The 20,753-nt window shown below is 44.8% G+C and overlaps 3 protein-coding genes across 11 annotated transcripts in view; 1 reads left to right on the top strand and 2 right to left on the bottom strand.

Moving 5' to 3' along the window:
- The window catches only part of RANBP9 (RAN binding protein 9), an 87,530-nt gene extending 82,693 nt beyond the window's left edge, over positions 1–4,837 (top strand). The window contains exons 13-14 of one of the 2 annotated variants that reach the window (XM_046004165.1): positions 86–197; positions 3,846–4,837. In XM_046004165.1, the coding sequence (XP_045860121.1) occupies positions 86–197; positions 3,846–3,976 (243 nt within the window). In that variant the 3' untranslated portion in view covers positions 3,977–4,837. The remainder of the gene's footprint in view (positions 1–85; positions 198–3,845) is intronic. The other variant, XM_046004167.1, reaches the window with a different exon arrangement.
- Positions 4,838–5,435: 598 nt separating this feature from the next.
- Positions 5,436–10,290, bottom strand: NOL7 (nucleolar protein 7). Its single transcript, XM_046004168.1, has 8 exons — positions 9,987–10,290; positions 9,844–9,904; positions 9,118–9,176; positions 6,832–6,863; positions 6,508–6,595; positions 6,040–6,161; positions 5,884–5,961; positions 5,436–5,608 (listed from the first exon to the last, which is right to left on the bottom strand). Exons 1-8 carry the CDS (start codon positions 10,250–10,252, stop codon positions 5,532–5,534), a joined length of 783 nt encoding a protein of 260 aa, XP_045860124.1. The 5' UTR covers positions 10,253–10,290; the 3' UTR covers positions 5,436–5,531.
- A 1,632-nt stretch (positions 10,291–11,922) lies between these two features.
- The window catches only part of SIRT5 (sirtuin 5), a 45,385-nt gene continuing 36,554 nt past the window's right edge, over positions 11,923–20,753 (bottom strand). For all 8 annotated transcript variants that reach the window (XM_046004851.1, XM_046004846.1, XM_046004849.1 and 5 more), the window contains one exon: positions 11,923–13,675. In XM_046004851.1, coding sequence (XP_045860807.1) covers positions 13,600–13,675 — 76 coding nt within the window. In that variant the 3' untranslated portion in view covers positions 11,923–13,599. The remainder of the gene's footprint in view (positions 13,676–20,753) is intronic.

The following is a 20,753-nucleotide window of genomic DNA, read 5'->3' as shown; positions in this document are numbered from 1 at the left end:
TGTGGCAGGAGTCTAGGGCCGTGAAGCTGTGGGGACCGCGGTAGTTTACACGTTTGAATTAAAAACCGATCTCTGTTTTCAACAGGACGCATTCAGTCTACTCGCTTACTCAGACCCTTGGAACAGCCCAGTTGGAAATCAGCTTGACCCAATTCAGAGAGAACCCGTGTGCTCGGCTCTTAACAGTGCAATATTAGGTGAGTAAAACCGCAGCTTCGGCGAGACTGAACGTTGGCGAGGTGGTATCTGCGCTGGGATTTGTGCTTTGGTGAAGTCTTGAGGGGAAATGCTTTCTGCATTGTTAAAAGTTAGAATTATTTTGGAATACAGAAACCTTCCCCTCCATTGTCTCACGTCCAGATGAAGTGCATTCAGATGGAATAAGCAGTACTTTGGGGTACACCTGGGGGAATCGGGAAGTTTTGTGCGCAGGTTGCAGAAGCATTTCTGGACTGAGGCACCCGTATCGCAGCTCCCACTGCACTTAAAATGCGGGCACGGGGGCCTTCCAGGGGCCGGGCGCACCCTGGCAGCAGCAGCCCCTGTTGTAGCACGACCTTTGCTCTGAAGCTGCGTGTATTCCGCTGGGTGCCCTTGCCGAGCACAACGGGTGGGCAGGGAAGAGCGGCAGTGTCCGGAGCGAGGCTTGGCTGGAGGCGAGCCCGAGTGACAGGCGGCGAGCTGCGGTTGCTGCGAGGAGAATCCTGGCGGTGTTTGTGTACTGAGTAGCTGCACTAGGTGTGTGAACTCGGCCACATCCTGTGCATTTACATATCAATTCTGCAGGGTTGTTTAGGTAACTGTCTTCTAATTTCTGGATACTTCTTTTCAAATGTAATTTGTAAGAGTGATTTTTCACCTGACTTCAGAATCTGTTCCTCTGCTAAAATGAGACTCCAATCTAGAAGTGTTTTCTTACAGCTTGGCCCTGTCAGGTGTGGAGGCTTAAACATGTTTCAGACTGTGTTTTAGGTGCAGGAGAGCAGTGCCACAAAGAGTAGCTTCGAGAACATTTTAGACAGGGAGACATGTGGAGGGCCATGGCTCTTGGCCACAGTGTAAAGGAAGCAAGTATTCATAGTTGAGCCTTAATCTATTTATTTGCTCTTACAGAAGTTACAGTTGACCCTTGAAAGATGTGGGGGTTGGGTTACAAACACTGCTGCACAGTCAAAAATTTGCATGTAATGTTTGACTCCCCCAAAACCTAAGTACCGAGAGCCTGCTGCTGGCTGGAAGCCTTACCAGGAACAGGAGCGCTCGGTTAACACGTATCGTGTATGTTATATGCCTCCTGTACTGGGTTCTTGGAGTAAAGCTAGAGAAGAGATGGGAAGAAAACCCTAAGGGGAGACACACTGCTGGATCCAGAGAAACGCCACACGGACGCGCACCGTGCAGTTCTCACCCCTGCTTCTCAAGGGTCAACTGTTAATTCGCTGTGTGTTAAGGTATCATAGTGGGGTGTTTGGAGTAAGAACAGTTACTAAAAAAAAGTCAGTCATCTTTTGTGCTGTTTCCTTAAATTTAGAATTTGTATATAATAAATAATATGAATTTTCTTTGATTAATGTGTTGTGTTCTTTGGTTATATGAAATTCATTTAGCTCTGTTGGTAGAAATAGAACTCAGTAGCAGTCCTGGGGGTATAGGGCAGATCATGGTTTACTGTAATTGTTTTGAAAGGACTACATGGTAAGTAATCATGAAGGCTTAACTTCCGCTACATTTATAGGTAAAACTCAGTCTTGGAAAGAGTTTTATTTTTTCCTCCAAATTTTTATTTCAATTCTAGTTAGTGAACTTACAGCGTATCACTGGTTTCAGGAGTAGAAGTCAGCGATTCATGCGACACCCAGTGCTCATCACAAGGGCTCTCTTTAATGCCCAGCCCGCCGCTAGCCCGCCACCCACCCACCTGCCCCTCCATCAACCGTTTGTTCTGTCTTCACGAGTCTTACGGTTTTTTCCCCTGCTTCCTGTGTGGTTTCTTAAACATCACATGTGAGATCATATGGTACTTGTCCTTCTCTTGACTGACTTCACGGAGCATAGTACACTCTAGCTCCAGACCAGTGTTGCAAATGGCAAGATTTCGTTGGTTTTTTTTGCAGCCAAGTAATATTCCATTGTATATATATGCCACATCTTCTAGAAAGAATTATTGAAGTAACCAGTTTTTCGCAGGAGTTTTTTTTTTATATCTTGGGTTCTTTAAGGGAATTCTGTTATTAAATACTAAGTTTGGGACCATTATGCAAGATACACGTATTCTTACATACCGTGCTACAGATTATGTAGTATGTGGGTTTAGCTGTAAATGGTCCTTAAATTTGTACTGATAGAATTCCTACAGAATGACAAGATCAGCAGATTGCTGTAGGTCAGTGTACAGATTTATAAATATGCTTTTATGTAGTTTCATCTCTAAGGCTTAAAGTTGTTATATTAATTGCATGTAATTCCAATAAGTTTTATATCCAAAAAAAACCTTTAAAAATGCTTATTAACCACATGTTCCTGCCCGTCAGCAAAGTAAAATTAGAGTACCTCCAGATGCTTACCTTTGAGCAACGTTACTTCCCTATACAAGAGAAAGTTTGGAGAAAATGTTTCCTTTTCAGTTTTTATTCTGTTACGATGATTTTATATAAAAAATTGTTCTCAACTCACAGCAGAACTGTAAAAGTCGGTCTTGCTTGGATTAGACTTGGCTAAGAATGTTTATCGTCATCCAAGTTTAGCTAAATGGTGTTGCCAAATAATAGCCAGGAGCTTACTAATCCTAACCCACAGACCACTTTTCAAACCATCTTTCTCCCCAGTCTGTGTGCCTTTTCTGCCATATTTTGATTCTTACATTCTTGATCCTATTTTCTCTTTTAAATCCTGAATTCCCCCCCCCTTTTTGGCTCCATTCCTTCTGCATCTTTTCTTTCTCCCACCACACTGCAGACTTGGAATCCAGAGTTGAATTCAGTCATAGGGAGCCTTACCAGCCAGTATTGTGGTTTTTGCCCTGGGTTATCAACTATGCCTACAAACGACTGATTAGTAATCGTATTAATTGGGAATCTGTATAAAAACTTAAATTGTGGACATCTCCACCAAGATCACCAGCTTCTAGCTGGTTGGCCACTTTCCCCAGTAGTTCATTATTTTTTTTAATCTCTGGTGAAGAACAGATTTTGGTAATTAACTCCATCTGTACTGTAGTTGACCATTTTGGGGTATGCATGACCCTGAAAACTAACGTATGGGCAGTTATCTGTCAATTATAATTAACTCCAGGATCAGAGGGTGACTGTGCTTTTGTCATGTCATCACTCATGGCCACCATCACCCTTAGGCCCTCTAGAAACCCAAGTTAACACTCGCCAGTGTGCTTGGAGACACTTAGCCTCAGTTGGGGCCTCTCCTCAGAAGGGGAAGAATCCAGCACTAAAACTTCTACTGAAAACCTGGTGTCTTTTTTTGGTAAGTCAGCTGACTTTTAGTCAAGCTGAAAAGAAGTACTAAATCTTCCTTACTCCTCAAAGTATCAAGGAAGAAATAACATCTTTCCAATCGTAATTAATATGGACGTTTTTAAGTACCCAAAGGTTTAAAAGCCTGATTCTGCAAGCATTTCTTTGAACAGATGAATACCTACTACCCATACTACCTAGTCAGAGCAGCAGGTCCAAGACAGTCTGCACTGGCTTCAAGTCAGCCTCGCTAGTTAGGTCTCTAAGAGCAGTGTAGGCGTTGCTGATTTTGAGAGCAGCGCAGTGTCTTCCTGACGGAGGGTTTTTAGAAAATGTCTTGCTAATTGCTGTTTCCATTTTTAAATCATTTTTCCTCAGAAACCCACAATCTGCCAAAGCAACCTCCACTTGCCCTAGCAATGGGACAGGCCACACAGTGTCTAGGACTGATGGCTCGATCAGGAATCGGCTCCTGTGCGTTTGCCGCCGTGGAAGACTGCCTGCATTAGCCGTGCACTTCAGGAGCGCACACGCGTACTGTGGCGTAGAGTCAACATGGAAGTAGACCAGCTCTGCTGATTTGAAATTTAGATTTTTTTAATTATGTACTGGGGACAGGTTTTTGTCGCTTTACATTGCTTCCTAGTTTACAGCATGATGCAAATGATTTTCTAACTTGGTGTTAGGAGAAATTATTTTCCATCTTTAACCTCTTAGTTGTCTAAGAGTTAAATATTACTGAATTTCAGACGTTCCAATTGATCATCACAAATCCTTTAAAACAATTATCTAAAAGAAACCAAAAAATCCTGCCGCCTTTGTTTGGGGGAGATGGGGGAAGGCAGACGGAACAAGTTGTGTTTGTGTTAGCATGTGGGTGATGTGAACTTCAAATCGGGAGATGCGCCGACCCCCACTCCCATCTAAGCATCCAATCAGTGTAACTTGCAAAACGCATAAACATCCGACAGTTTGAATTTATAGTGTTGATGGAAGAAATCATTTTTAATGTGTACTGTAAAACTTGAAATACTCAGGAGCTGAGTGAATATGTTTGTTGCTACTTACAATCCCGACCTGTTAGTCCCAGTAGTTTTGTTTTAACATGGTCTTTTTCAACTTTGTTTCCTGTTTAACTACAGACGACTTCTGTTGTAGACTCAGTTTAACTGTTGTATTATAACAGTATTACATGTCAACAGTGTGGTTATGACCTTTATTTATATAAAAACCAAATATTTAGTCAATTTACCGTGTCTTAATTTAATCTTTGTACACCTTCCATTTTTAAGTGCTTAAATGAGTACTATATTGCAATAAAAATGTAGTGATATAATTAACCAGCCATTAAAAGTTTACTATTACAGATACTAGAGTGTCAGTTGAGTTTATATATCAGGTACCTGCATATTTCTGATTAACAGAAAATTAGAGCAATTAAAATGAATGTTTATACTGTAAATCTGAGTTCTACAACCCAAGACTGCCTTCAGAGCATCAGCCTCCCTGGATTAGTCAAACCTGATACTGGGGTGCTGCAGACAACAGGAAATCTGTTTCTGTAAAACTACAGAATGGCCCATGTGGCTTGTCCGCAAAGTAACCAAAGTAACCATAGCCCCTGGTTGACTATTAACTTTGTATGTACAGATGCTTGAATAATTATACTTAGGCACTGCACTCTTAGTGACTTCTTTCCTTTTCTGTATTCTATGAAACATTCTCACCAAAACACCTGCAAGGCGAGGACAGCTGAGAGCTGCAGCTGGGACCCCCTAGCTGTCCGTGTCCCCTCTCGCCCCGCCACTCCTGCTGCGCACAATGCATAAACACTCGTAAAAGGAAAACAATTCCTTTTAAGTTGCTTTTCCTTCCAGTGTAATCCTCAAAGACAAGGCTCCAGAAGGATGAAATGTGGTGGTGGGGCTTCCCCCAGAGATCTAGGATTTTTGCAATGACCTTTCAAAATGATTTATAAATGATTTATTAGATTTTCAGAAAAACTAATTCTCTAAACCACATAACTAAATATTATACATACAAGTTCTCATTCTTCATTTAGCTTTACTTCTTAGAAGTTTTCATCTTCCTGACCATCCACCGTCTTTTAAACCTCTTTGCATTTTGTTTTTTCTGGGTTCCTAAAATAGAAAATTTTGTGCAGTAAGAATATTAGATATAAAATTCCCAAGAAATAACTCATAAGTTTAAGATTCTATGAATACTAAAATCATGCTTATTAAATCAGATTGTATAGATGTATGTACATGCTGATCTATTTTTCAAAAGAAAGCAACTTGAACATACTAATACAGAAGCCATTATAAGGAAAACACTGATGTTTTGTGCTTATTTACTGTCTCCTTAAAAAAGAACATTTTTCAGTCTATAAAAAAGGAAGAAAACTGGATCTTACCCCAAGCATTATTCAGAAACTGAGCTGCAGCCTTTTTCACTGGTAACCTCTTATTTTCAAGAGACAGGAACTTATTTACTAGAAAAGAGAATTATTTCTCATTTCTTTGTTTAATTTGCAATAAAAAGTGAGAGAAACAGTCTGTGAAGAACTTACTAGTAGTTCTGTTGGTTCCCGGACCATACAAAGAATTCTGTATGAAGGCCTTGGCCGCTTGCTGCCGCGCGTCTCTTAGATCTTGATCTTTGAGCCTTAGAGCCACGTAGCTTTTATTCTGGCTGGTGACCAACACAAAAGGCCAAAATGAGCAAGTCTGAAAACGTGCTGACTTTGAAAATTAAAAGCATTTTTGTTAGTTATTTCAAAAAGTGAAAAAACCAAAATCCTACTTTTGTAGACGCACAGATGATGAAGAAAACGCAATCACAGAACTATTTTCGTTTACTCGAAGTGGACTAACATGTCTTAGTAGGCTGATATTCTTATGTAACTATCAGAATTGGTTTTCCCACAGAGGATCTCATCTGAAACCACTACTAATTAAAATATTTCGCCACATAAGCCAATCCTTTAACTCTCTTTGGTCACCTTTACATTCTAGGTGAAAAGAAAGACGACTCTTACCCAACAGACTGTACTTTTTGTACTTTCTCCTTAGCGTTCTTAGAATCACTGTCTTTTTCATACTCTTTCTTTTTCTTCTGCAAATTAGCTAAAAAAAATTGAGTTTTATTTCAAGTTAGTAATTAGGTAAAAGTAAAGCAGAAACATTTACTGGAGTTCACTTTAAACATCCACTCATACCAATTTCAATGCAATTCTTATTTGTAAGAAACAGAACAGGTCTAAGCTACACGCTCTCTCAGGGCCGGGAACATCTGGCTGCAGATATCGACAAATGCACTTGGCACTTACATGAGAAGTTATTTAGGTCAGAATAGTTCATACCTTCTTTCAACTTTCCTGATGGTTTCTTTATGCTGAGGAAGAACAATGAAAATACGGATTGGTACGGCAGACTGCAAAGATTACTGCACTTACTACACAATTCCATCTGGCTTGACAAATAAGATATCCCCCTTTCATCACCACCCACCTCAGTTTTTACTCAGGATCAGTTTTGGAAAGCAGAAGTCCTGCCTGCTGCACTGCTACCAATTCCCAAACCAGCATATACTCGGAGGGACTATGTTCTCGGAATCTAAGCTGTGGGGCGCTTGGGTGGCTCAGTGGGTTGGGCCTCTGCCTTCAGCTCAGGTCATGATCCTAGGGTCCTGGGATCGAGCCCCGCATCGGGCTCTCTGCTTGGCAGGGAGCCTGCTTCCCCCTCTCTCTGCCTCTCTGCCTACTTGTTAACTTTCTCTCTGTCAAATAAATAAAAATATTTAAAAAAAAAGAATTTAAGTTGTGAACGCATACTAGCAAACTTCGACAGAAGCAGACTGCTGTGGTTGACAGTTAAGGACGTGAGAAAAACGTGAGTTCCGTAACTACTCAAGACACGAAGTGAAAGGTGGTAGGACGGCGTCCTTTTTTTTTTTTTTTTTTTTTAAGATTTTTATTTATTTATTTGACAGATAGAGATCACAAGTAGGGAGAGGCAGGCAGAGAGAGAGAGAGAGAGAGAGAGGAGGAAGCAGGCTCCCCGCCAAGCAGAGAGCCCGATGCGGGACTCGATCCCAGGACCCTGAGATCATGACCTGAGCCGAAGGCAGTAGCTTAAACCACTGAGCCACCCAGGCGCCCCGGACGGCGTCCTTTGACTTGGGGGAATCACAAAGGATTAAAATCATCAGTTCAGGCACAAACAGAGGGATGGAGACAAGGACTAGCCTCAAGGAGTACTGGTTGGAGAGACTTAAATGTAAGCTGACAAAATACAACAGGGAGATTCCCACAGAGAAGCACTTGCACAGGAGAAGGGCTACACAGAGGAGGAAGGGATGGGGTCAGGGGAGTAGGAGAAGGAAGAGGACATTTGAGCCCGGTTTCTAAAGAGGGAAGGGGAATATGCCACCAATGCATCTGAATATGTTATATAATTCAGGATCTGAATAACTCTGGAAAAGCTCTTTTGCTGAAAATTTTAAGAACCAGTGGCCTAGATAAAAAATACAGGACGAAACTTCTGAAATTAAGGCAGTTAGAAGGGACCCTGGGTGACTGAGTCAGTTGTCTGCCTTTGGCTCAGGTCATGATCCCAGGTTCTAGGACTGAACCCCACATCAGGCTCCTAGTTCAGTAGGGAGCCTGCTTCTCCTCTGCATGCCGCTCCCTGCTTATGCTCTTTCTCTGACAAAAATCTTTATTAAAAGGGCACCTGGGTGGCTCAGTTATTAAGCATCTGCCTTCAGCTCAGGTCATGATCTCAGGGTCCTGGGATCGAGCCCCACATCAGGCTCCCTGCTCGGCAGGAAGCCTGTTTCTCCCTCTCCCACTCCCCCTGCTTGTGTTCCCTCTCTCACTGTGTCTCTGTCAAAGTCTTTAAAAAAAAAAAAAAAAAAAAACTTTAAAAATATTTATTAAATAAAGCATTTAGGAGAAGCAAAGGGGGACATAAAAAATTACCCAGTGTTCAGATGTTTAAGTTTATTAACATTTGATTTCATGGGACAGACGAAAAAGAGGATGACAGCATTTGCCTTCAAAAGAGGGCAGCGCTGCTAAATGAATGAAGCCACAGCGGCCAAGGCAAGTACGGGACCGCACCTTCGGGAGCCTGTGGAGAGTGTCTCCTGCTCCACTATTTTTTTTTTTTATTTATTTTTTCAGCGTAACAGTATTCATTGTTTTTGCACAACACCCAGTGCTCCATGCAGTTCGTGCCCTCCCTATTACCCACCACCTGTTCCCCCAACCTCCCACCCCCCGCCCCTTCAAAACCCTCAGGTTGGTTTTCAGAGTCCATAGTCTCTTATGGTTCTCTCCTGCTCCACTTGCTAAGTCCCAAGACTTTATTTTATTCACCACCATCTATCCTGCCCTTAGTACGAGGACAGGAGCACCAGCATTTATTGACTGAACACCCTGGAATCAGTAACTCAGAAGCCAGAATTAGCTACAGGAATGAACAGAAAGAATCGGCAAAAGACTGAAAATTGGGAGTTAATTTCCTCCACCTTTCCCACCAGATTCAAATATCTGCTATGTAGCCTTTTATGACATATTACTTGGATTCAAATAAACGTACCAATTCGTAACTCACAGTTGTACGTAACAAGATCCATTACTTACTTAGTCTGTCCAGCTGTAGTCAACTTCTCTAGAATGTTATCTGGAAGGAGTTTTCTTTTCTTAGATAAAAACATTAAACAATTAATCAGCAGTGAGGTGCATGGCCGTACGCCCCCACTTGCTTCTGAAGTTTCTGATTTTAAGGACAGCTTTACACCTAGACAGAATGAACGAACTGGGCTGAGCCCTGCCCCACGATCCCTAAGAGGTGGGAAGGCCGGGCGCACGGAGCTCAGGACCTATTCCACATTCTCTGGAAGACCTGGTGAAGCCTGGCGAGGCTGCCCACCCTATGCCACCCCAAAGGACACAGTTCTACACTGAGCGCAATTAAGTCCCGTCCACCTCGAGTCCGTTCTGTGCCGCCCATCTGCCAAACGTCAGACAGCAAAGCAACCACACTCTGCTGTACAGCCCTCGGTTCACAAAGTACCTCGTAGTTCTCACAGCGACCCGATTTCGGATAGAGAAACTACCTCCGCGAGACCAAACGACGAGGCTGTACTGTCCCAGGTGGGAGGCACCTTCCGAATCTCGAATTCACGACCTTCCCATTCCCGTTCTCAATCGGACGGCAAAAAGCTCCAGCGCCTTTGTTTTCGCCGTTCCAAGAAGGCACATTAGCGACCTTCCCCACCCCCAGGCCCCCGAGCTGTGGCACCACACACGGGCACTCAACCCCGGCCGGGTGCTTTAAAATAGGGAGACGCCTCCCTACTCTCTAACCTTTTGTTCAATGAACAACTCCTCGCGGCGCTTCCTCTTCTCCTTCAGGAGCGTTTTATCCCTGTAAGAGTGACAAGTAAGTGCGGGGCAATATGCGCGGGGCGGGAAGGGGCGGTTCTCCGGGCCGGCGGCGGGCTCCGAACCTGCGCACCGACTCCCGAACCCGCCGCTCCTCTTCTCGTGCTTCCGCCTGGGCGGTGGCGAAAGTCAGCTCCTCCGGGGCCTCGTCGTCAAACTCGTCGTCCTCTTCCTCGTCTTCTTCCTCCAGCGGCTCCGCGGCCGCACCGCTGCTGGGCTGCCCGAGCAACGGGCCGTGCTCCGCCTCCTCCTCCTCTTCGGAGGGGGGCTGGCCCTCGTCTACCATCGCCGAGGCCGGGATGCGGGACGCGCGCGGCCGGAGCTGTACCATAGCCCGCACAGCGTCCGACCGTCTGGCCTCTGACCCGGAAGCAACGCGCAAGCGCAGCGTGACGCAAAGTGCAAGCGACGCGACTTGCGTCGCCCCCTGCAGGTGCGGTTGGGGAGTCGGCCGCGGGACGGCGAATGCGCACGCGCAGAGCCGGGAAGGGCGTGGCGTAAGGATAGCACAGTCTAGCAGTTAGGATGTTATCTTTACTCCTCAGGGAGATTTCTCTCCACTTCAAGTAAGCGACTAGAACTTCCGCAGTGAGAGCAGGACGGAATGAGGCTTGTTTCTAGGAGGGGAGAGCCATCGTGAGACCTCCGCGGGGAAGCTGACAGCAGGGTTGTCTGGGTTCCCCCTCCTCCAGGCCGGCTGCCACGGGCTTTGGCGTCCAGGAGCCCAGGGACGTGTGACCACAGCCCCGGTGACTCTGCCTAACACCGGGATCCACTCGGTCCTGTTAACTTTAAAAAGCAAAACTGCCCGTTGCTTTACCAGCAGAAAAAAATGGGTGTATTTCGGAACAGCAGAGAGTGTTGGCAAAACCATCAGCAAGTCCCCCAAACTAAGGGCTGCATGATCTTTTTTAGAGGAGAGGGGGAAGTTGGGAGAGGCTGTCATAAAAAGTCCATTGGAGTCAGCTGGGGATTAGAAATACTGTGGCTTCTCATTGGCTGGCTGTTGCTGGGGCGGGAGGAAAGTCTTCCGCGGAGGTAATGAAACCTATTCACCGACCAGGTCCACCGTCTCTTCCTGTTGGATTTGCAATTAAGGACAAGTAGGATTTGCAATTAAGGACAAGTGGTAGAGCCTGAGACCTGCCCCTGCCGAACCTCCCAACTCCATTTTAGTAAGATTTCCCTTTATTAACTTTCACATCGGATCCAAGTGATCAGTATTTGTAGATTCGGTTCCATTCACTCCCTGACCCCCGAAGACGTGGCATTTCCTTCCAAGGGCAGAATTGTGCTGTAGCAACAGGATGTGATGCCTTTCAGTCCTGGCACTGACAGGAACAAGTTGACAGGTGCAGGCTTAAATCCATGCTCAGCAACCAAACCTGTGCTTGGCGACCTCAGCCACCATTTCCCAGGCTTCCCTGACCACCTGCCCCTAGAGTGTACACGCCTCTGTCCATCACCGACACCACTCCCCTAACAGCTTATCACCTAACTCTCGCATTAGGATGTGAGCTCTGTGAGAACAGGGTCCCGGCCTGGTGCCCTGCTCTAACCCCAGGACCTTGAACAGTGGCTGGTCCAGCGCAAACCCTGAATCTGGTGAAAGAATGACTTCACCAAGGCTTTGTGAAAGTAACCCTAGCACTGCTTCTATACCCCCACTCCCCAGATCTCTGATCTCGGGGTTTGTCTTCTCCCACTCATTACACAACACGAAATGACTCATCACTGGCTGCGCAAACCAAGCTGTTGCACACTTGCTAGGCATTGGTACACGCTGTTTCCTCTGCCGATATTCCTCCACGTGGAACTATTTATACTTCCAAAACTGCCACCGGGGCTGACTTCCTCTTAAAGGCTTTCAAAGACCTTAACATTGACCCCATCTCTACTCCACTCATCTCTAATTGCATTCTCCTCTGAATCTTGCACAAATTTCTTTACTGTGGTTACTACTCTGTAAAATAGTTCATGAGACAATTGTCGCAACCATTCTGTGACCTCCTTGAGGGTAAGGTCCATATCTTACCGATCATTTTATTTCTAATGTCTATCATAACGGAGACATGGAATTAAATGTCACATACATTTTTGTATTTTCAAATTTTTCATCTTCCCTAACAAAATCAAAACATGAACAAAAATGGCAAAACACAAAACCAAACCAAAAAAAAAAAAAAAAAAAAAAGCTGCTGCTGGTACCAAAGGCCCAGGATGAGTGGACAGGAGTTGCAAAAAACAGTTATGAAATATCAGGACCGTGGTCAGATGGAAATTACAGAGTAAAAATAAAATCAGACTCACTGAGACAATGTGCTAAATTTCATCATTCCTAACACTAGGAAAATGTATGAATTTAACTTTGAGAAGCCCAACCACAAACCTACTAACAACGAAAGATGGTATTTCAGGTAGAAAAACTGCATAATATGAGACCCCCTCTGGGTACATCCCTTGACCCACTCATGCAAAGTGTGAATTGGGCCCTCAGGAGCCCTATGCCTTATAATTTTTGAACATCCCTTTTTGCCCATGGAAAGAACCTCTGGGATTTATTAAAAGTTATGATTTGTACAGGAAAAAGTTTTATGTGACCGTGTCTTGCCCGCTTCTCCAAAAGCCAAGGGTGTAGCATTAAATGTAATTTTGTTGTAAGGGGCTGCAGCAATGTGGCCCAGGGGTGTAACCCCCCAGGGAGCCGACCTGATCCAAGGGACCTATGCATGTAGGACCTCCCTACACTGTTTCCTAACGGCCACTCCTTCTAGTCAGACCACACAGCCGGCATTCCAGGGGCCCTAGGTGGTAAGGCTTGAGCAGAGAACTGTAATCTTATTACCTGACTCCAAGGTAATATGAGCACAATTTTTTAAAGTCCATGGGGGGGGGACCTTCAGAATTCACTGTCTGGGAAAGCGTGGTGAGCCCCCACAGGGATCGTAATGCTTCTGTGTTTATGATACTAAGAAACAGTCAACCGTCAACTCTCCCTTTCCTCCTCGGCTGCTAAGGAGGCCAGTGCTCAATTTCAGACAGCTGTGTTTATCCTGGGAGTCCATATATTTGCATCGTTTATTTTTCTCATCCTGATTTTCTATCTTGATGCTACTTTTCTCTTCCTTCCTTGCATGAGTTCTTGTGGTGGGCTACCCCACACACTGTGCAGTGAGGCAGCCAAACACAGTAAACGTTGAAAAGGAAAAGGCCCCAACAAAGACATCTCTTGGGGTAAGATCTTTATACAATAAATGACCTACTATAGAAAGTGATTTTATTTTCTGCCAAAACTTGGCAAAAATCAGAAATACCAAGGTTTAGCCCTCTTCTTTTCTCTGTGTCTAGATGGCAACAATTCAAGCAGGATAATTACTTTTTTAAAAAGATAATCTAATTACAAAAAAATTTCCCTTTCCAGGACCAAACACCCATGAGATATCTTATGTTTAACCCACACAAGATGCATTAACTTGACAGTTTGCTGACTTCTAAGAGTGTTCGCTATTATTGCTTCTAAGCCCCCATCACTTATCATCAGGTGGGATTCCAGCCAGGGAACTGGAGGGTGTTCTGAGATCTTCCAGTATTTAGCTCACCGTCCCACGACTGGTTCTCTTCCGTCTGTGGCCAGGTACTTAGTACTAGGTACTACGATTTCTTCTTTCCGCAGGGCAACTAAGAAACATTTTCAGTTTCATGAGGAGCAAGGGCTTCAGGAAGAGTAGTACCACATGGCCCCTGGAAATGGAACCTGCAACAGGACAGATAAGCAGAGTTAGAAAATCAACGGGCCACTTCAGCGAGTCACACATTTCTGAGTTATATCCAAAGCAAAATCCCAGTTCTCACAAATATGGTATTATGGACTTCGTTCTCCCTTTTTTCATCTAGTTTCGGATAACTCTAGATGTAGACATTTCCTTCCGGGTTGGTGCCAGGGATCGAGGGAATTTGGGAAAGCAACTGCCTGGAATTTAGGTGCTAGAAACAAGAATTTTATTTAAGGGATGGGGAGACATTCGCTGCAACATGCATTTTGGAATTGTATGGCCAACCTCGTAACTGAAGCTCTAAGTTTTACGAAGTCTGTATACTAAGAAAAACGGGATTCCGATGCACTAAGGACACAAGAAAAATAACCGCAGGCACCACACAGACCGTGAACAGCACACTCAAGCCATCCGCTGGACAACAACTGACTTATAGTCAGAAAGTAGAAACAAGAGCAAAGAGGAGAGAGAAACAAGAAAATCTCATTTCTGCTTCCTTCAAGGAAAAACACAACAGGAAGGAAGAAAAAACCCCAACTCTGAATGCTGGATTTAGAGAATCCTGGAAAAGCAGAATTTTCTAATGTATTCAGAGGAAAACCAGTTGAGCACAGTTAAAAATGAAAAAGCTAATGGTCAAGGTAATTCAATATTCATATTGTTTATTCTTTTTTTTTTTTAAAGATCTTATTTATTCATTTGAGAGAGAGAGCATGAGAGGGGAGAAGGTCAGAGGGAGAAGCAGACTCCCCATGGAGCTGGGAGCCCGATGTGGGACTCAAGCCCAGGACTCCGGGATCATGGCCTGAGCCGAAGGCAATCGTTTAACCAACTGAGCCACCCAGGTGCCCCCATGTTGTTTATTCTTGACACAACCCAGATCATGAATGCCTGAGCCCTCAAATACTCCTCTCTCTGAATAGAGTGTGACTAACGGACATCCCCAACCAGGTGTCATCTCCGCTCCTCCTGCCACCAGGAAGCTCCCCAGGTGGTTACAGCCCCTTGAGGACTTCCCCAAAATTAGAGCGAGTCACAGAGAACTTCCTGGGAATTCCCATAGCCTCACTTTGCACATGTTCTCCTTCCTGAGAAAGTGACTTATGAGTGTTCCCTCCCACATCCATCCTTCCCCTACTTTGCAAGAGCAAGATGGTTCTCCTCCAACCCCCGAATCTTACCCTGTTGCCTTATCACTGAGTGTGAAAATGTAGGCGGGCCCAGATAAAGGGACGTTTGAAATGCTGGTGCAGATCTCAGGCAGCAAATGCTTTCTCAAGATTGGGTGACAAGGCAAGGAAGGGTCAGTCCATTCTTGCGTTGAATAAAACCTTCTGAAAGAGGGTCTGTTCTGATAGGACTGTCAAGGAAAAGACAGCTAAATGCGATACAAAATTCCAGTGTGTATTTTAGCCATAACTCTGGAAGCGGTCCACAATCTGAGTGGCAATGCCATAACAAAATTCCTTTCATTCCCGGGGAGTTATGTGGCTCACGTTCTCAGGACCTACATCTATAAAAAGTAAAAGCTAAGAATTACAATTGACATTGGAAAGGTGAAACTTAGCTTAGCCAGGAAAAATCTGGCCTGTCCTCCCCCATACTAGGTAGAATAAGAGACACAGATGAAGCCAACTGCAAATAGGAAACAATATTTTCTTCTCCCAGGACGATTGCACAAAGTATGGTAACAACTCCCTTCTTTTTTTTTTTTTTTTAAAGAGTTTATTTATTTATTTGACAGAGAGAGAGAGAGAGACAGATCACAGGTAGGCAGGGAGGCAGACAGAGGAGGAAGCAGGCTCTCCGAGGAGCAGAGAGCCAGACGTGGGGCTCGATCCCAGGACCCTGGGATCATGACCTGAGCCGAAGGCAGAGGCTTTAACCCACTGAGCCACCCAGGCGCCCCAACAACTCCCTTCTTTGAGGGACTACCGCTTTTTCACTCACCGAGGAATTCTGTACTCTAAAATTCTAAGCTATCCAGAACTGCTGTTAGAAATTACAGCGGTAGGGAGCCTGGGTGGCTCAGTTGGTTAAAGGATTGCCTTTGGCTCAGGTCATGATCCTGGAGTCCCCGGATCGAGTCCCACATCGGGGTCCCTGCTCGGCAGGGAGTCTGCTTCTCCCTCTGACCCTTCCCCCTCTCATGCTCGCTGGCTCGCTCTCTCCCTCTCTCTCTTTCTCAAGTAAATAAATATAATCTTAAAAAAAAAAAAAAAAGAAAGAAACTACAGCGGTAAAAGATAAATGCGCTTGAAGGACCCAAGTGACTGCCACTGAGCAGCAACCTTGCTTTCTAACCCTGGAACCAAGCTTCACATAGCGGCGTCTGCGCAGTGTTATCTGTCTACCTTCAGTTTGCGGTCTCCTGGGAAACAAGACGCTGTGTCCACATTTCCAACCAGACTGCACTTGACTCCCACACAGCGCTGCTGGCACTCAGTCTACCAAAAACAGCTTCACTTAAATTTCACCTAAGGCCACCCTCCCTCCAAATCCTATAACAACTGCACCTTTTCCTTCATTTGGGGACACGCGCCACATTCCTCCCTCGTTTGCAGAAAGCCAGTAAACCCGATGTGACTACAGGTTAGTTGCTGGTGACTGCAGGTACACTGGGATAGAACACTGTGAACTCGGTCTCCTTCCAACACTCGGCCAGGGGCACGGGGGCTCACCCGAAAAATTCATGTCCTACGCATCTATGAAGAGATGCATTTCCAGTAAGATTTCATTTTTATGGTATTATTAACCAAAATGTATTATTTATTTGTTTGCTGTTTTCAACAGCTATACCACAAATTACCGTTAGCGATCATTCAATCCGGAGGAATTTTTTAATAAAACATTTCTTACGTTTTCAGGAAACTGAAAACAAATGATTCATACCACATTTTGCTGCAGAAACATAATAGGGTAGTCAAAAGATTTTTAAGCATAAAAATGTATTACATGAACATGAATTTCTGGGGTAAAGGTAGAACGGAAATACAAGTTCAAGGAGGAAAACAGTGAAGGTTGTTAAAAAGGGTTTGTATACAGAGCGCCTGGGTGGCTCAGTCGATTTACCATCTGCCTTCGGCTCAGGTCACGATCTCACACAGGGTCCTGGGATCAAGCCCCGCATTGGGCTCCCTGCTCAGTGAGGTCTGCTTCTCCCTCTACCCCTCCCCCCACTTGTGTTCACTCTCTTTCTCTGACAAATAAATAAATAAGATCTTTAAAAAATAATAAAAAATAAACTAACGTAGGTGGGAAAGACTAAGGGGAAGGCTGCTTCACAAATATAAGCTCTTGTTGCACTTTAAAGAAGAAAAAAAAAGTAGAAAAATATCCAAACCAGAGGTCATAATCCAGTGTTTTCCCAGAATCCCAGATGATGAGAGTCACCTGGGCCACTTGTCGAATATACAAACAGTCCTCACCCCCTGGAAATTCTGATTCAGGAAGTCTAGACTAGCCCTTGGGATTTGATTTTTTTTTTTTTTTTTTTTTTTTTTGGCTGCCTGCTTTGTTTTACAAAATAAGGGCTGGGGTGATCTTTCTCTTCAGGGGCATCTGGGGAACACCGGGAGGATTAGGAGCACATGAGGAATCACACAAACGGCCTTCAGCTCTCTCAAGCAAAGCAAAACAAAATAAATGAATGCAGTTTTGCTATAAATGAACATATTTTTAAATAAATGAAATTAAATATTTTAAAGTATCTTTAAGCATATTTTGTTAAGGCATCTATGTGTCCTTTTAAAATTATTCTGACTTTTCATGACTTTCTGCTAAACAGACCAACCAGGAGCCTGGCTGTATGAGCCAAGAGTAGGGCCCTCGCTACCCACCCTTGATACTTGACAGTCCAGCCAAGTAGGCGGGCCAGCTGGGCATCAGATTTCCTATCGACTGTGGTCAACTGTAAATTAAAAGTAAACTTTTGGGCGCCTGGGTGGCTCAGTCGTTAAGCCTCTGCCTTCGGCTCAGGTCATGATCCCAGGGTCTTGGGATCGAGCCCCACATCGGGCTCCCTGCTTTGCAGGAAGCCTGCTTCTCCCTCTCCCACTCCCTCTGCTTGTGTTCCCTCTCTTGCTGTGTCTGTCTCTGTCAAATAAATAAATAAAATCTTAAAAAAAAAAAAAAAGTAAACTCTTGTGGTGCCTGGGTGGCTCAGTCGGTTAAGCCTCTGCCTTCCTCAGGTCATGATCGCAGGGTCCTGGGACAGAACCCCATGTCTGGCTCCCTGCTCAGCAGCGAGTCTGCTTCTCTCCCCTCCCCACTCATGCTCTCTCTCTAATAAATAAGTAAAACTTAAAAAAAAAATAAAAGTAAACCCTTTAGATTCTTGATGAGCAAATACATAGTCAAAGCAATCTATAAAACCATGTCTAGGAACTCCTTAGGCTTACAAACTCTGCTGATAGTTCGCTTTCTTTGGGGGCACTTCTCCCGCAGAAACGTGTTACTTCCTGACCTTACTGACGGCCTCTTCTGGGACGTGCCCCCTCCCTGCCTCAACTCTGGCCACACTGACCTCTAGTGCTGTCCCTCCCACCTCCCAGGCCTGCTTCAGCTTGGGGGCCACTGTTCCAGGTGGTCCTATGTCTGGAACGTTCTTGGCCAGACAATCTCCTTAGCTAACTCCTTCCCCTCCTGCAAGCCCGCTCAGACGCCTCCTCAGTGAGGCCTACCCTGACTGCCCAGCTGAATCCTGCAGCCCATCCGCTCTCCTCTGGCTCTGCCTGTGCTTTGTGCCATAGCCGGCTGCCCCCAGTCCCGGCTGCTCTAGCCTTTGCATGTTTCTTATGCTTCCTGCACACTGTTTGCTTCCACCATCAGAATGTCATCTTCACATGGCAGATTTTTTGGTTTGCTGGTACCTCCTATCCTGAGCTCCTAGAGTATACCTAGCACCTAGTACTGAGTACCAAGTACCTAAAACCGAGTACCGAGTACATAGTATACCTAGCACCTAGTACTGAGTACCAAGTACCTAAAACCGAGTACCTAGTACATAGTAGGTACTTAGTAGATATCTGTGGACTTCAACTGAATTCCAAAGTTTAGAGAAATTCAAAGATAAACAACAAGGTGGACACGGGGCACAGGAGGGCCGGGGTGCTTGGAAGGCCCTGTGCACCATCTCTTGGGTGAGCACAAATCCCATTTCTGCCTCAGCAAATGCACAGACCCTCATGTGCCAAGGACCCGGGGTTGAACAACAGTCAAAACCTTGACGCCCAATCTGAAAATACCTAGTATCTACTCTAACTGTAATGGCTGGTCGGAACTCATCCGAGACAACCAAGGGGGATGGGGAAAATGACAAAAGCCAAACCAGAACTAATTAAGACCTTAAAAATATCAATACATTTCAGTGGGAGGCAAATTCTGTGACTCTGTCTCTAAATTAGAACTGGGGCAAGGAATCTAAACATTTGAGCAAGGGTCTCAATGTCCAGTGAGATCCAAGCTTAAAGCGTAGGCAGCATCCCTGCTCCCTGTTCAGGTAAAAGGAAATTGGGTTAAAAAGATGTATTATCCCAGTTTTCACTGCTCTCATTAACCTAGAGCAGTTGTTGGCAAACTGCTTTCTATAAAGAGCCACAGAACACATTTTAGGCTTTGCGGGCCCGGCAGGGTATGTTGCAATGACTCAGTTGTGTTGTCGCAGGTGCAAAAGCGGCCACGGACAATACAGGTACACGTGGCTGTGGCTGCGTACCAATAAAACTTTATTTACAAACACAGACACGGGGTGAATTTGACCTACAGGAAGCAGTTTGCTGACCTAGCATAAAATTCAACCCAAATCTAGCACACGAGAGGGAAGAGAAAATTCTGCCCTTGTTAGGCTGTGTGTTCAAACACTCAATAGCTCTGGGCCTTTCCCGGTCTGAAAAGTTGAGACCGGTAAGAGGATCACCTGCATCTCTTCTAAATGTCAGCTTTGATGACTCCTAGATAAAAGCACGACTGTCCTCGCTGGTCAGTTCCACTCATCTGGGAAAATTCCCAGACTTAGTGGTAAGGACAGCCGCAGCTCCCCCAAGAAGCCAACAAACAGAACGTGGTTCATGTGGCTGGTGCCGGGTCAATGAGTAGCTTGTCAAATTTGATCAAAGTTTTTAACGAGCAAGTAGCCGGTCTGTCTGAAAGGAGACACGGCAGCTTTTCAGGATGTGAAGCTGAACAGCTGTGGCTGAGAAAGTGAAGCGGCTGGGTCAGGTCTGTAGTTTCAGGAGGGCCCACTTACAAAACGATGTCCTTAACTGCCAGGATTCTCTTCTTAACTTGCAGGAAAACTACCAAGTTCAATTTCCTTTGAAGACGCACACAACGGACGCCCAGGAGCTGCTGGTCAGTCCGGGGCATGAAAGGCGGAGGCCAGCTCTGGGCTTGTAGAAGGATTCTGCTCTTATTTTCTTCTTTTTCCCCTACCTGCGTTTTGTTACTTTTCTATGGTGATGATTTGTTTTCATTCTTTCTACTTAGTAGAAGTGAGCTGGAGAGCATAGGACTCAAAATAAACCACAGGAGAAGGGACAGAGGATGTAGCTCATTCCCTCCTTTAGGAAACTGATGACTCCCCACTCGTGGAGGATTCTGATGCTCTTTCAAGCAGATGAGGGGCCCGAGTTGTCTGGCTATGACATTATTTTTACTTTACTTGTAATGTACGCACTCTAGCTTCGGTGCCACAGTGCATATTAGAGGCCTCATGTCTATTTTTCAGGGGATAAGTTCAGGGGACAATTTAATTTTTATTTTATTTCTTTTTTCTTTTTTTATCTACTTTACTTTTGAGAATTTAATCTTTAATAAGACAGTTTTATTGAGATGTCATTCACATATAATCTGTTTAGAATGTATAATTTTTTTTTTAGTATACTCACAAAATTGTACAACCAGCACCACAATCGACATTAGAACACTTTCATCACCCCAAAAGGAAACCTGTCCCCATTAATGGTTACTTCCCGTTCCTTCCTACCCAACCCTAGACAACCTCTCATCCACTCTGAGTCCTTGTCGATTTCTAGATATCTCATATAAATGGAATCATGG

Source organism: Meles meles, chromosome 5 (genome assembly GCF_922984935.1).
Source record: "Meles meles chromosome 5, mMelMel3.1 paternal haplotype, whole genome shotgun sequence".
NCBI classification, from domain to species: domain Eukaryota; kingdom Metazoa; phylum Chordata; class Mammalia; order Carnivora; family Mustelidae; genus Meles; species Meles meles.
This window is presented reverse-complemented; position numbering and strand designations above follow the sequence as displayed.